At 40.2% G+C, this 15,975-nt stretch overlaps 1 protein-coding gene across 1 annotated transcript in view; it reads left to right on the forward strand.

Annotated features, from left to right (window-relative positions):
- Positions 1-14,833, forward strand: part of DOPEY1 (dopey family member 1) — an 80,907-nt gene extending 66,074 nt beyond the window's left edge. The window contains exons 25-38 of the mRNA XM_018560868.1: positions 319-374; positions 2,724-2,828; positions 4,234-4,300; positions 6,587-6,731; positions 6,829-6,911; positions 8,132-8,241; positions 10,041-10,190; positions 10,769-10,830; positions 10,993-11,145; positions 11,766-11,902; positions 12,686-12,741; positions 12,841-13,005; positions 13,308-13,437; positions 14,419-14,833. Coding sequence (XP_018416370.1) covers positions 319-374; positions 2,724-2,828; positions 4,234-4,300; positions 6,587-6,731; positions 6,829-6,911; positions 8,132-8,241; positions 10,041-10,190; positions 10,769-10,830; positions 10,993-11,145; positions 11,766-11,902; positions 12,686-12,741; positions 12,841-13,005; positions 13,308-13,437; positions 14,419-14,724 — 1,725 coding nt within the window. The 3' untranslated portion in view covers positions 14,725-14,833. The remainder of the gene's footprint in view (positions 1-318; positions 375-2,723; positions 2,829-4,233; positions 4,301-6,586; positions 6,732-6,828; positions 6,912-8,131; positions 8,242-10,040; positions 10,191-10,768; positions 10,831-10,992; positions 11,146-11,765; positions 11,903-12,685; positions 12,742-12,840; positions 13,006-13,307; positions 13,438-14,418) is intronic.
- Positions 14,834-15,975: the final 1,142 nt, after the last annotated feature.

The raw sequence follows: 15,975 nt of genomic DNA on the forward strand, positions 1-15,975 counted from the left end.
ATATATATATATATATATATATATATATATATATATATATATATATATGTATATGTGTGTATATGTGTATATATATATATAATCAGAATACATTAGCAAAAAAATCTTCTGCTGGGAAGCCATTTTGATTAAATGATAAACCAGATCTTTGTCAATGGATTATTTTGTCTAGCTCTGGTATGTGTGCTGTGGTTTGTGCATGAAAAGTTGCAGTAAGCCTTTTGAATACATTTTCTTAGCTATGTGGCACTTGGAAGCCACATTAACACGCAGTATTATTTTGTCGCTAAGCCGTTTCCTCTGATTTTAATCTTTTAGAAGCACCTTTCACTTGAGGTCTGCATGTTACAGTTCTTTTATGCCTATGTCCAGAGGTAAGACTAACGTTTTAAGTATTACTTGCATGATAGCCCCCCCACCCCCACCTTCTCTTTTTTTAATTTGTTATTTTAATATGCCCTTTGTGGTTCCTTGTAACTGTTAATCTTACATTGTATTCCTTTAGACCATGATCATTTTTCTTTTGAAGGTCTGCCTTGGAAACAGATTTATTTTTAGAGCACAAATGTGTGCTAGTAATTTGATTGGTCGTGTAGATGAATAGTTTTTGTATGAGGAAATATATTTGATACTATCTCATTTTATGTATGTAAGTGGCATGCAGTTAATAAGTGGATGCTATTTTCTTACAGAGGTGGCTACTGAAATATTTGTGCTATTGTTTCGGTGAAGTAAAATATAACTCAGGGACTTTTATATATCACTTTACCCTTCTTACCTCATACAATGCTGCCTTGTGGTGAAATGTTTTACAGCCACTGTTAACAGGGTATTGAATCTGAACTCCAGCCCAACAGCTAAATACACCATTAAAATACATGAGCTTTGTTATCTGCCATCATATTTTTTATTCTTTTCAGCTAACATGTATGATTTAACAGACCTTTTCATAACTGCATAGCCAGGGTAGTGACACCAATATGTCCAATGCAGCTTCCTGTAACACCTGCCTGCTCATTGGACTATGAATAAGGATTTATGTCCTTCCTGAGCTTCCAAATCCTGTGAGCTGCCCTCTTCTGCTCCCTGTGCCTGAAACCATGTTAGCTTGTAGGGGTTGCTCCATCTATGACTGGCTTACAGTGCATAACCACACTTTTAATCTGATTTTTGATTTGCAGTACATTATAGAAAACTAATTCTTAGAAAGAGTTAATTCAGTTATCCTAGCATTTGATTTGAGTCCAAAAGAAGCCAGCGTTTAAATTTGATCCGATCTAAAGCGTAAAGTGGAACTGAAGTTTTTATTGAGTTTTGTATCGAGTGGAGGGTTTTCCTCTACCTTCTGGACAGGAAGTGAAAGGAAATCTCCCAATGGGACACAGACTGCAAATCAAGTTGACAGGGTATACCTCCCTTTTTTCTATCCACAACTAAAAAAAAAAAAAAGGTTTTGGCTTCCATTCTACTTCAAGGCCAAGATTGTCCAAAACCTATTTAGCGTTGATGTCCTTTTTAACTGACATGCTGTAAAAAAAAAAAAAAAGCATAAAGATCAGATTAAGGTTGGATGCTGACTTTTTGGGACTTTTATTACTTGGTGTTGGCAAGAAGTTGTGTTTCAGTTGTGGTTCAGTGTTGACATTGCACTAGCCAGGTGAGCAGATTACTACCTTCTTATATTAGTTTTTGAAGTACGTTTCATTTTTTTATATAAATACACAAATGGATTTTTTTAAAGTGTTTTTTTGTTGTTTTTTGTTTTGTTTAAATATTTGCCTAGAGTTCCCTTTCAAAGGATTAGGCCAACTGATATTTCAGTTTTAGGTAGATGCTGCAGAGTTGAACCACCTGACAGTTTATCTCAGTATAGAGATGTCTGTGTTCGAGTTCCTGGGTCTGCTCACTTCTTGAAACCTTTATTACATTACTCACCATCTCTTTTGGATTTTTTTCAAATGTATTTTAGATTTTGGAGGATGTAACAGGAGGTGGGCAGATAGACAAGAACACACATACTTCCAGATGAATGGCAACAGAGGATTAAAGTGACACTAAACTCAGGAGTTAAACCTTAAAAATACATTAAAGTACCTTAACTATTAACATCACTTGGCTGTATCAAATCATCTCTGAATTGGTGCTGACACTGTCCTTACTTCTGGAGGTACCTTTATTCCCCATGGTCCTTGTGTGTGTTTATAAAGAATCCACAGTTCCAAGCTCACTCCTGTGATGGACTACAAATCTCCTGTTTGTATTGAGATTGTAGTCCATCACGTGAGTGATCTTGGAGCTGTGGCTACTTTACAACACACACAGGGACCATGGGAAACAAAAGCAGCCACCCTCCAGAAGGAAGGACAGTGTCAGCATGAATTCAGAGATGATTTGAGGATCTACAGCCGAGTGATACACAAATAAGATACATTTTTGTTAATAGTTAAGTTACTTGAATGCATTTTTTTAATTTAACTCCTGACTTTAGTGTCACTTTAAGGAAGGAGATCTTGTTGTTGGAGTAGCCAAGACATATGAAAACAGAGCCCACCAGTTTGCACCTATATCTAGAATATCACTTCTTAGTGGATTGTTCCTTTTAATCATTCATTTGCCCCAGGTCACGTCTGTAATGTAAATGTAATACGATATTCTAGCAAATTATTTATAATGTATTTTTTTTCTATTGTTCTTCATGTGACCCATACATAATTAACTTTCAGGATTCCGGTCTCTAATCTGGTAGACAGTTGGGCTTCTTTTCTCATCCTGCTAAAAGACTCAAACCAGCTCAGTCTACCAGCCCCTGGCCAGTTCCTTATATTAGGGTAAGGTTACTAATTGTTATGATGTGTGCTTTCTGTATACATAATGAAATGGTCTTTAAAAAGAACTGACAAAGCCAGTGTACTAACAAAAATGGGAATATCACACATTTCACAAACTTGCAGCATCTCTTTGCCAAATACTTACCTTTAGATCAGGAGGGCTTGTGTGCACTAATCTGATTTTTAGCTTCTAATTATAATTGGTAACATATGACATTTCAAGCCAACACACGTCTGTGGCTAACTTATATACAAGAACGTCAAAGGAAGAAGATTACATTAAAATAGACAGACGTACAAGCCTGGTATGAGTACTCTGCTGGCTATATGTAAAACGTTTACAAACAGTACAAACAAAATTCCTTCTCAACAGAGATCATCCCATCAGTGATATGTATAAGCAAATTCTGTCTCCTATGTCAAAATACAAATCTTTAATAATGATTGCACAAATATAACAGGAAATAATTAAAGCCACATTAAAATCATATAAAAAACATTGCAGGCTTAGTATCAATTCATAAATGAAAAAGTGACACTCTATTTGTTCAGGTTACTATATAGTAATCAAAGTGCACTTGAGGTCACTTTGCTATGCAAATAAAATCCAATGAATGAAGGCGGTAGGTCAGGTACAGTCAAACTGTTAAAGGTGAGTGATTTACACTCGTCCTCATAGTTAGAGCTGATGTGTGACAATGAAACTGTCACACGTCGGCTCTATAGATCGGGAAAGGATCGAACATCGCTCACTTCCCGATCACCTCCCTGCGGAGAGCAGTGACTGTCAGTCACGGCTCCCTGCCGGGATTCCCCCTCCCAGCTCCGATCCTCCAGCCCTGACTGGAGGGACGGACGGGGGAGGAGGCGGGCACAGCTGGCTCTGCCTCACGATAGGCAGAGCCAACTGTCATTTAGCCAGCTGGATGGATCTCAACAGCATTGTCAGGATCCACCCCGGCTGTGGCGTTCTTGGTATATAGCGGGCAATAGGCCGCTATATACTGAGCTTTGGGTCACGGGAGGAGGTTAGTATATGTCCTCCCGTGACCCTTAAGAGAACTATGGGATAAAAAGGTTACCCCATAGTTCTCTTTTAAGGAAAGGGTTAGGTGTTGCTGGACATCCTCCAGCCAGGAAATGAGGCAGGCTCTATTTAACTTGCTGCAGCTTCTAATGCACATAACAGGGAATCTCACAGTGTGCAGTGACATCAGAGTCCGCAATTTCAGTACAGGAGATGAGCCTGTCCAACTGCAAAGCAAGGTTAAAGTTCAGCATTAAGATAATCCAGCAATAAAATAGTTTCATACAGCTCTAGCAATGAGAGATGCTCAATTCCTAATGTTTTATTTGTGAAAGCATTCATTCATCAATATTATTGGTATTCATTTACACATTGCAGAGTTTTGAATGAGTTCATTATGAAGAACCCCACTCTTGACAATAAGAAGGACCAGAGAGACCTGCAGGTAAGAAATCCATGTGCTTGTTCAGATTGTACATTTTATATAGATCATTAATTACTGAGTTCACATTAGATGACTGTAACTTTATATAAGAAGGATCACTGCACACTTGACACATATAGGCTTAGCTCATCCGGTGCAAACATATATCAAGAGGATATCAATAACGTGAACTTTGATGCCAGATTTAAGATTGCATTCGTCATGGAGAAATCATGCAAACCTAATCATCACAGCCAGCTTACCTATCCCAGCTTTGTTATCCTAGGGTGATTATTTGCACCCCATACACTCAGAATTGAACACATCTGATAAAACTTAATTCTGAAGCTAGTCATACACATCGCAATTTTTCTCATTCTGTTCCTCAAGCTGAACAAGAGAAATCTTTGATTCCCCCATCCATCCTTAACAGCATGGATGGAGCAATATTCCCTGCCGGCTGTTTATATTCTGACAGCCACGGACAATGCTAGACACATTTCGGACAATCCTGGTTTTAAAGTAGAACCAAAGCCAAAACCTTGTTTTAGTTTTGGGAAAAATAAGGGAAGGTGATAACCCCTGTCTGCTAGCCACTGGCGGAACTACCAGGATCGCAGCAGTTGCAATCGCGACCGGGCCCTGGCATTCCGACAGTTGGGGGGGGGGGGGGGCGGAGAGAAAGAGAGCCTGCAGATCCCTCAAGCTGCCCGCAGCGTTCATGGGCGGTTGCTTAGAGACAAACTTGGAGGCGCGTGTGCGCTGATTTTCGGGCGCTTTGCTGTAACGCCAGGCTAGTGAGAAGCATAGGAAGCCCTATGCCCACACGGCGCATGCGCTAGGGGGCGGGACGAACTGGCGTAGTGCAAAGGAGACAGACGCAGAGGTATAGCGTACTGTTAACGGGACAACCAGCGGCGCCTCTTCTAGCTCTCTCCAACGTGACAGTGTGGCTCCCCCTTCTGGCTCCCCTCTCTCCGTGACAGCGCCGGCATTCTCCCGGTACAGAAACCCACTCTGGTCTTCGTGATTTTCTGCCTTTTCTCCATCAAGAATGTGAGTCCTGTTATGACTATTACTTCAACGTTGCCTCTTCTTTTTTCTAACGCGTGAAAATGCACCCGCCAATACTGGGCATTTTCAGTACTCATACTCGTGAAAATGCCCCGATACTAAACGCAGATACTGGTGTTCTGTCAAGGATGCCGACGTAGTCGAATTTGCCGACCTCAGCATCTGCGCTTCTGCACAGACCAGTATTATTGAGGGAACCGGGATTTATGCACAAAGTATTTTATGCAAATCGTTAATTGTGACCGATAATAATATTCCATCCATCATTTACTGCCATGGACGACATATTATTAACGGTCACAATTAACGATTTAAACAAAATACTTTGTAAATAAATGCCGGTTTCCTCAATAATCCCATCTGTGCGCAAGCGCGGATACTGGGTCAGCGTTCTCGACAGAACACCGGCACTAAATTTTTTAACTGAAGTGGCTGCCTGAGGTCCCGCGCTTGCTGCGGACCTCGGCAGCCTTCCTGTTAACCACACAGTGCCATGGCGGCGGGGGGTTGGGGGGGCCTTCATAGTTTCTTGCACCGGGGCCCTGAAGGTTCTAGTTATGCCTCTGCTGCTAGCCATGCACATTGAGAGCCGGTTCACACCATAAACAGTGCGTTCCAGAGCGGTCAGCCTTTGGAATGCACTGTATCGCATTTCGGCCAGCTTCCTGCATTCAGGGGCAGGAGGAGGCGTGGCTGTGCATTTGAAGTCAATGGCACCGCAGCCACGAAACCCCACCCACAGTGTGATCGCCCGTACCAAAACGTGTGGCACATCAGTGCCTGCGTTCCGGTCCAGTGCAATCTGCAAAAATGCTGCGATACAGCGCGTTCCAGAGGCTGACCCCTCTTGAATCGGCTCTCAAGAAGAACTCGTATAATTATTATTAACCCTTGCAGTGGAATTACCCCACACACTGCAAACTTACCAAGTTACCTAACCAAGTTAAAACTGGGATCTCAGTTGGTCTCGTGCACATTTATAACTGAAAGCTAATGGTGCCAGAGGTAGGTGATCCCCTGTGGTCCCCCAAATGCTATATGAATCAGGGCTTTTCATGTTGTAACGCCAAGAGGAGAATGTTGCTGCTTACACTAGTGTACATTTACTTAAGGTTTCCCGTTAACGTTTTGTATAAAAATATATCAAATTCTTTGTCTCTATGTAAATGGAAATACTTGTACATAATTCTGTACATTATTTTTCATGTTGATTTTTTTAATCTGTCTCTTCAGGATGTCACACACAAAATTGTAGATGCTATTGGCGCAATTGCAGGGTCATCACTGGAGCAGACTACCTGGTTAAGGAGGAACCTGGAGGTGAAGCCATCGCCAAAAATAACAGTGGATGGCACCACTCTTGAATCAGATGTTGAAGGTATAATTATGGTTGAGTATCAATGTCTTAACAATACAGAACTGGAGTCTTTAACTAACAGGTCCTTTTTTAATACATTCTTCTTCCATTCTTCCAGACATCATGCTGTCTCCAGCCATGGAAATATCACACATCACCCCTTCAGTGTATAGTGTACATGCACTTACATTACTCTCTGAGGTAAGAATAGCGACTAGCTATTTAAGGCTGTTGCACAGTTTTGTTGGCCCAGCTAAAACATGTCAGACATGGCCTCACAACATACACTTTTGTTAATGATATCTACTATACAGTACACATACTTAAAGGGGACCTGAAGTGGAAGTAAAGATTTGCTATGTTATAGGGAACATCTAAAAGTATCTAGGCCTAAGCAAAACCCTGGAAAATTTACTTTTGTCAGGAACTCCTTGTATGAAATAGCAGAGCACTTCCTGGTATATGTACCTAGAGACCACTGTGCCTACTACCTCATAGCTGTATATGTGCAGTGTAAAATCGAGGGCGCTGCTAGTCTCAGGAGATTAGAAGTAAAGTTTGGTGATGTCACTACGGTACTGCTCACTGTTCTCCACGGTGGAGGCTGTGACATGAGGAAGCAAAGCCTGCCTCTTCCAAGATGACCAATTCCACACAGAGACAGTGCAGAACAAAGTATGGAAAGTTAGCAATGTGGAAAGATCAGCTGCAGGAAGACCAAAGGCAATACAGGTGACTAGTTCTTTACCATCTGCTCCCCTTTGTGGATACTGATTTTTGTTCCTCTATAAAGTACACCTAAAAATAACCTTTTTTTTGGCTTTGATTGTGTAGGGAATTTTAAAAAAAAGAAACCCGGTCAAACTTCTTTTTTTGTAATATTAGTCCCTTTGTGGGGATTTCCCTTAACTTTTTCTTGTCCTGGAGACCCAACAGAAAGTGAGAGGATAGTCCCCTGCTAGACAGTTATCACCTTAGTAGTCCCCTGCTAGACAGTTATCACCTTAGTAAATGTTCCTATTCGAAGCTCTCTGTTGTCCAGTCCTGGGGACAATGGTCTCCAGGACCTGCGAGAGTGGATCTCCTTAGTGGGGATTCAGTCAGCAGAAAAAAAAAATGACAGAGCTTCCCTTCCCTACTCTAACCAAAAGGTTTTGGCTTTAGGGACGCTTTACTGTAAACTGACTAACAATGCACAATATACATATTCTTCCTTTGATAAAAATGATCCCCTGTAGTGCAGCAAAGGTTACGGAGGTAGACGCCGCCACTAAATCTCTGTTCCTTAGGGCTCTTGCTCTGACTCTATGTAGAAACGCTTCTCATATCCTCCTTTTTTAATGAAAGCATCATAATAATGTGCAAAATACGCTTTTGTGCTCATGTTGGCTCTTTTGTGTACTGTTTTTGTCTTTCGCCAGGTTCTTGCTCATTTGTTGGATATGGTGTTTTACAGTGATGAAAAGGAGAAAGTTATTCCTTTACTTGTCAATATCATGCACTACGTAGTACCTTATTTACGTAATCACAGGTAATATTTCTGTGCATCTTCAATATTGATGACTGTTTGTTTTCTGTAGAAATAGCTTTTATATTACATTTCTGCACACTACAGCAGTGATTTGCAACCTTATTATGGATGGTCACATACATCAAAGTACCAGATTTTTGTCTTGAGATCTTGTCAGTTTGATATTGTTCTTCTATTGGTAATAACCTTATGCGACAAGACGATCACTACAGGATCTAGAGCTTCCTAATGAACCCTTCAAATATATTGTAGTACATGTTTAAGTTGACCAGTTGTGTCAAAGTAATCCCTTTCTGGCCAATCCCTATTCTTCCAGCAAAATACCAAACAACGGAAAATTGTATACTTATCGGTAATTTTACTTTCCTGACGCCAATACATGGCAGCATACAATGGGGCGGAGCCATACCCATTGTATGCTGCCATGTATTGGTGTCAGGAAAACGGAAAATTGTATACTTACCTATCGGTAATTTTCCTTTCCTGACGCCCCATTGGCTCCGCCCCATTGTATGCTGCCATGTATTGGTGTCAGGAAATTTGCATGTGCATGGTCTACTTTAATGGACATATATTGCCAATATAGGGTAAAATGACACAGAACCAGGTCTGGTCATCGACCCACTACTCAAAAGAACCCAAAAATAATATATGTGCTTAAATACAAGCAGCATTTAGCTATATAACCCATTAGAGGTACTAGAAGGGTGTGATCTTATGTTAACACCTAATATTCTCAATCAACCCTATGCACACTGCTATGCACGCTTACACAAGTTCAGCAAACTTTGCATAGAAACAGGGATTCTAGGTATGTATACATTGCAGTAAGTATCGAACTGTGTTTATAGTGATCAGTCTCTGGTCACTTCCTACTCTACCAACAAAATGCCAAATGGAAGAGCTACAGAACCAGATCTAGTAACCGATGTCCACAATGCAATAGAACTGGGGAAAATATGCATGATCGAATCACCGACCAGATGTGGTTCTGTAGCTCTCCTTTAACTGCGTCTGCTTACACCATAGTGGCACCATGTGTCCTTTAAAGCGTTCACTGGGAAAGTAAGTATTTGGCTTTTTGTTGGTAGAGTAGAGACTGGCTGGAGAGGCATCCCTTTGAGGCAGTTGACGAGGAAGATGTGGACAATTCTGACTTCATAATGAGTGTAATGGATATCCTTGTAACTGCATATCTACTGTATATAGCTATAATTGATATATTTTCACTACACATTTTACCCTGGAACCTCCAGACTTGGTCCTTTTAAAAGACGTGGTATCTTACAAGCTGTGCTATGGTTGTCTGCTCAGCCTGTCTATGGCTACTACAGTTTTCAGTTTAATGGAGGCAGACAGACATACACCTAATAGGGCTGAAATATGTGCCAGGCTAGGTATAATTTAGTATGTCTCTGCAGTGGCGTCACAAGGGGGGTGCGGCCCGCACCCGGGTGACACCAAAATGACTGACAGTCACCCCCTCTAAAAAGTCGGGCACTTGGTCATGTCAGGAGAGAGGAGGGGACCCGGCGGCATACCTCATCCCGCCGGGTGAACGTCCCCTCCTCTCTCTGCCGGCCTCCATCAGCCAAGATGGCAGGCGTCAATGAGATTACTGCACGTGCGTGATGACGTCACGGCGGGGTGTCACCCGGTCCCCGCTCCGGGTGACACCGAGCCTCAGGACGCCCCTGTGTCTCTGTATGTAGGTATATAGCAGAGAAAAGTGAGATTTGTGATAAATTCGTCACCTTCCCAATAAGACCATTATCAATAACTGTACTTCATTGTTTCAGTGCTCATAATGCTCCCAGTTACCGAGCCTGTGTACAGCTATTGAGTAGCCTCAGCGGCTATCAGTACACCAGGCGGACGTGGAAGAAGGAAGCATTTGACCTTTTTATGGATCACAACTTCTTCCAGATGGACAGTTCCTGCGTCAGTCAGTAAGACTCTTCACTCTTCCTACAGCTTGCATGTGAAATGACTTGATTTTAATACTAAAATGTAGATTCTTTTAGAGACTTTTGATTTTAAAATGTGAAATATTCAGACTGGAGCATTTGTTCATGAGGGAATTGTGACGGATGACAATATAATGGTTTGGTTTCTTTAAGAGGGCAGAATGGTGAGGACAGGCGGGTAATCTTGGTAAACGCCAAACGTTACTTTTTTTACAACTTCACTCTGGAGTTCACTTACTACTAAAATCCCTTACACACACAGTTTATGATTCAGCTGTTGCATAAAGATGTTTCGATACCTTAGATTTGATGTAATGACATACATATTAACACCATAAGACCCTCTGTTCTCATTCCTATGCAGTTAGAATATGGCCAAAGCTTGCATGTTTCATTGCTTAGTTGAAAGCAAACTTCTAGCACATGCTCATTATTGACTTATGGAGATAATTTATTTTTGTTTTAATATAATATTTTGTTTATCTACCTTTCCAACGATAAGCAACTGGATAAGGCAAATTCCTGTTTTCCTAATAAACAATTTTAATTATGTCTTGTAGCTGGAGGGCAATCATGGACCATCTGATGACACATGACAAAACCACATTTCGTGACTTAATGAGTAAGTTGTTTACTCTTCCCCTCTTTGTAAACTACAATTTGTGAGAAGTTACATTTCTATTTGTAGTTGTCACTATCTGGCTATTAGAGAAAGATAAATAATTCTTAGAAGGGTATATACAGGCATGCATTCATTGTTAACAACACTACCATTGTATTGCAGCACGTGTTACCGTTGCTCAAAGCAGTTCCCTCGGTCTGTTCTCTAACAGAGATGCAGAGCTGGAGCAGAGAGCAATGCTGCTAAAGAGACTTGCATTTGCCATCTTCAGCAGTGAGATTGATCAGTACCAGAAATTCCTGCCAGATATACAAGGTGAGAAATAAGTGCAACATGCTGACATTATATAATAAAAATCTATTGGTCATTGTATATCTTACTGTGTTACTAATTTGGGGTTTGACTGCATTTAGACTTTGGTTTAATATTTACTTATACCCTGGATACAAAAAAAAAAATCAGATTGAGCCATTTGGCCTTACTGTAGGTTGACCATATCCTGGCTGCATGTTACATTCTGATTGAACAATTCTCTTTAGATTTACAAACAACGAATTAGCATAAGAGTCTACTTGATTGGATTTAAATGCAATGGACTGCTAGGTAGGTCATTATTACACTACCTAGTTGTTGGTAAATCTAAAGGAGATTACACAAAGGTTGAACTATCCGATGATAAGTTTTTTTTGCCAGTTTAGGATTTATCAAAAATGTCTCTGAAAATTCAAAACATCAATTTTTCTGTTTCCCACTTGATCTAAATGTGCAGATCATGTAGAAGGTAAATGGCAGTTTGTTTCATTTATGCACTATTCAGATTGTAGAGACTTGATGGATTAGACTTCATTTTCAGAGAGTAGAACAAATTAACTTAATACATTGTCTGTTTTTTTTTTTTCAATGAACAATCAACGTTGCCTATCTTTGTTTTAAAGAAAGGCTAGTGGAGAGCTTGCGGTTGCCCCAAGTGCCCACCCTTCATTCCCAAGTGTTTCTGTTTTTTCGGGTATTGCTCCTTCGAATTTCTCCTCAGCACCTCACCTCCTTATGGCCAACTATGATCACTGAACTGGTGGGTACTCAGTGTTTGTCTGTCCTTTATTTCTGTTCATATTTGGAAATGTGCAAAGAAAGCCCTGGACCTGCATGGTTATTCTTTGTGTTTCTCATCCAACAGTAGTCAAGTGATGTGAAACATGTGTGATCTGGCTTGACAGTGAACACAGTAGTAGATGTAGGAATTGAAGTGCTACACCAATTAAAATAGTCCAGATACAACTTTATTTCATTAGTGTCAGGAACATTCAAGTAGAGTAGTCAACAGGGTTCCAAAAGACACCCTCTTCATCATACATGATTTCTTTCATTCATCTATGTGGACTACAAGCCCTGCAGATTGAAAGTTGTGTTGTGATGGAAGTACTTCAGGATTGTGAGCAGCTGGTTTAATCAAACCCAGTTGTTGAGAAGCCTGAAGTACAACCTTCACAACACAATACAACTTTCAAGCTGCAGGTATTTTAGTCCACATACATGATTTCTCTCATTACCTGATGAAGGGGGTGTTTTTTGGACCCCCAAAATGTGTTGGCTACCCTACTTGAAAGTCCCTTGTCCCCAATGAAATAAAAATTGATCTGGACTATTTTAATTGGTGCGGAGCTTCAATTCCTACATCTCCTTATTTCTAATCATGTCCTGCTTGGGGAAACTATAAAAGAACCTTACCTAAGGGCACGTCTGGGCTATTTAGTTTGATGTAGAGGCCAAAAAACTCTTTGCAATGCTCTTATGGTCAAAGTATGTTTGTTTTTAAATAAAAGGGGTAAAAGTAATTCTTGGTATATTTTATCAGGTACAAGTATTTTTGTTGATGGAGCAGGAACTTACTGCTGATGAAGACATAAGCAGGTATATTCCTATCAATAGTGACATAAGAGTATTCAGTGCTGTGTAAAGTAATTAATGCCCTTCTAGTTAACTTACCAGTGACCTGTTCTTCCCCTGTAGAACTTCTGGACCGTCAGTTGCTGCTCTGGAGACCACATATACCGGTGGAAATGGCTTCTCAACATCATATAACAGCCAGCGTTGGCTAAACCTTTACCTGTCAGCTTGTAAATTCCTGGACCTAGCCCTGGCACTACCTTCTGATAATTTACCCCAGTTTCAGATGTAAGTTGAATACTTTTTTTCCTTTCTTGTTACCAGCTACAGCTAAACAGATTCATTTTTTTTTTCTTTCCACAACATTACATTGTACTGGTGGTAGACATTTAAAAAAACACTTATATAAATCACACACTAATGGCAGCTGTTGTCTAAAGATAGGTCAATGAGTATACATGGTTATCTTTCTCCGTACATTGTGCTGGTGGGTTTTTCAAGCATTGAATTGTCTTTTATTGTACGACTTCTTCCTTTGTTCTCAAATTCATTATTGGGCTTGTAATGGAATATCATACTCTACGTTTTAGGTATCGCTGGGCATTTATTCCAGAAGCCTCGGATGACTCCGGTTTAGAGGTCCGACGGCAAGGGACACATCAAAGGGAATTCAAACCATACGTGGTTCGACTAGCAAAACTTTTGAGGAAAAGGGCCAAGGTATAACTGTCATTTACCAATAAAGTATATATGAATCCTAACAATGAACTTCTTATTTGCACCGCTAAATATACTAGGGATGCACAGATAGTCTTTTTGGTATCGACTATTTCGGTACTCGATGATACCGAGCACCGTTACCAGTAATTCCGGTAGCATGGCGCTGGTTTCCTAGGCAATCAGGTAGCATGTCATTACCCGAGGCCCGTCTTCTTGATTGAACTGGAAGCCGTCTCCATGTTCCAGATAGTGACCTGGCTGGGATTCGAACCAGAGACCCCCAGTGCTGCAAGGCAGAAGCGCTAACCACTACATGGGAGGTTGAGGAGATTAGGGTCCAATCTACAGATAGCAGTCTCTGGTTCTCTACAGGTCAGGCACCACACAGTTTCTGATGATGTTCAGGTAACTCTGGAATCCAGACAAAAAAAACTTTTTTTCTTTTGTGTTCTAGGTAGAGTAAGGAAAGGTTTGAACCTCTGTCAGGTTGTTATTGCTGCCTGTATACCTCTGGGGAGAGTTTCTCTTACCTTCTATTTTGCCCAACACCCTCCTCCTAAGGACTACAGCCAAAGTATCAGTATCAGCTAGTTTCCTCACTGTTATGCTGATCCTTTTGACTTGCTGACCCTGAACAAGTGTGAAGGATATGAGTTGTGATGTCAGAGGCTAAATACTTGTCCTAAATGGGTTAATCACAGTATTGAAGCCAGAGGGTCAGCCAACTGGTACTTTCAGTAGAGGTCAGCAATGGCAGCCCAATGCTTTTCATATGACAGGTTTCCTTTAACTACAAGGTATAATATGTCTAAATTACTGTGTTCAAAAAGCAGAATTATTTGCATTTCCATTGCTAGTTGTTCAAACACTAAGTCCAGAAATTTTGCTAATTATTAGCAGATATTGATGTACTTTAATCATTCTTTACTTGGCACATCAAAAGGAAACATTGGCTCATTATTGTTTGTTGTTGTAACCCAGAAAAACCCAGAAGAGGACATCTCAGGGAGAATATTAGATTGGGACCCAGGACATCTCTTGCTTACAATTTCCACCATTCGCAGTATGGAACAGCTCCTGCCTTTTTTCAATGTACTCAGCCAAGTCTTCAATAGTAAAGTCACAAGCAGATGTGTTGGAGACTCAGGGAGTCCAGTCCTTTATCAGAACTCTTTTACCAACAAGGATATTAAACTGGAAAACCAGAAAATGTTCTCTAGTAAAGCCAGGCAGAAAATCGAAGAGATGCTTGAGAGGGACTTTCTAGAAGGCGTTCTGAAGAGCTGATCTGTCATGCGACTTTGATACACCATTCACTCCTAATTCCACAGACGTTCCTTTCTCAGCTGCGTGGGGACCTTCCGTTTTGTTTTTTTAACTCTCTGTACGTATCATAACAAGCTTCTAACTTCTGATTTTGGTTTCATTTAAATATTTCTATTTGTAAATAAAAGTGGATTCTGGATGTGACCCAATACTTAGAACAAATAATTTATGCTCTATATGTTGTTGTTTGCTCTAAAACAAAAGTAATGCAAATAGATTTGACATTTTTTCCACTTTGAACTAGTTGTTTTCCCTTTATTTTATCATTTGTTCCATGTGTGTGTGTCTGTTATGTGCCAAATAAGTGCTGCTCAAGGGTCAGGTTTTAATTACTGTATAATAAAAAAAAAAAAAAGGGCTATTTGGGCATAGTAAATTATTGAATGCCAGTAAAAATCCCCTTTTATCAAAATGAAGACCTGTTTCTTGTTTCCCGCCACAGTGTGTTACATACAGAACATCAGCTGTTGGTGGAACTGGGTTTGAAAGCATAGAGTTAAGAAATGTACAGTGTTTATGTATATATTTCTTTTTGTTATGTTCGATATATAAAATAAATTTGTAACCCTTGAAGATAGAGACTTCCTGACCTACATACTTGATCTTGGTAAGTGATACAAATTCTTGGCTGCTATGTGGATTCTCTAAAACCAAGCATTTTCAGAAAGAAAGCTCAAAAATATTAACGTACCCATTTCCCTCAGTTTCTTCAACTGCCAAAGATGTGTCTACAATTTATGGCAATCAAGGTGTTAAAACACACTTTCTGCTGCAATAGTTGTTAACCTCAGCTGGCCACACCATTTTTGCAATTTTTCCCATTGTTTTGCTTTTGTACCGCTACGTTGCTCGCATTTGTAAAAGACACCCCCCAAACCATATATTTTCTGAAAGCGCAGGCCCGATAGCATAAAAAGATGGTGCTACTAATTTTGTAGGGCCTGGGATAATTGCGCAAATGTTTATCAAATCAATATTAAACCGATAAACACACAAATCAGTATCAGTGCACAAACAAATACTTTTCCGACTAAATCTAAAACAAAGATGTATGGCATTGATATGACCAAATATTTGTAAATTTTAAATTGCATTTTTTTGCGAAATGGTAAAAAAATGCAAAACTGCAAATAAGCGACTTTTATATTAAATATCATTTGTGCGCTGTATTGGCGTGTGTTGTGATAAAAGGATACATTTAGTCGCAACACA

The sequence above is a fragment of the Nanorana parkeri genome, unplaced genomic scaffold (assembly GCF_000935625.1).
Source record: "Nanorana parkeri isolate BGI_ZX_2015 unplaced genomic scaffold, ASM93562v1 scaffold483, whole genome shotgun sequence".
NCBI classification, from domain to species: domain Eukaryota; kingdom Metazoa; phylum Chordata; class Amphibia; order Anura; family Dicroglossidae; genus Nanorana; species Nanorana parkeri.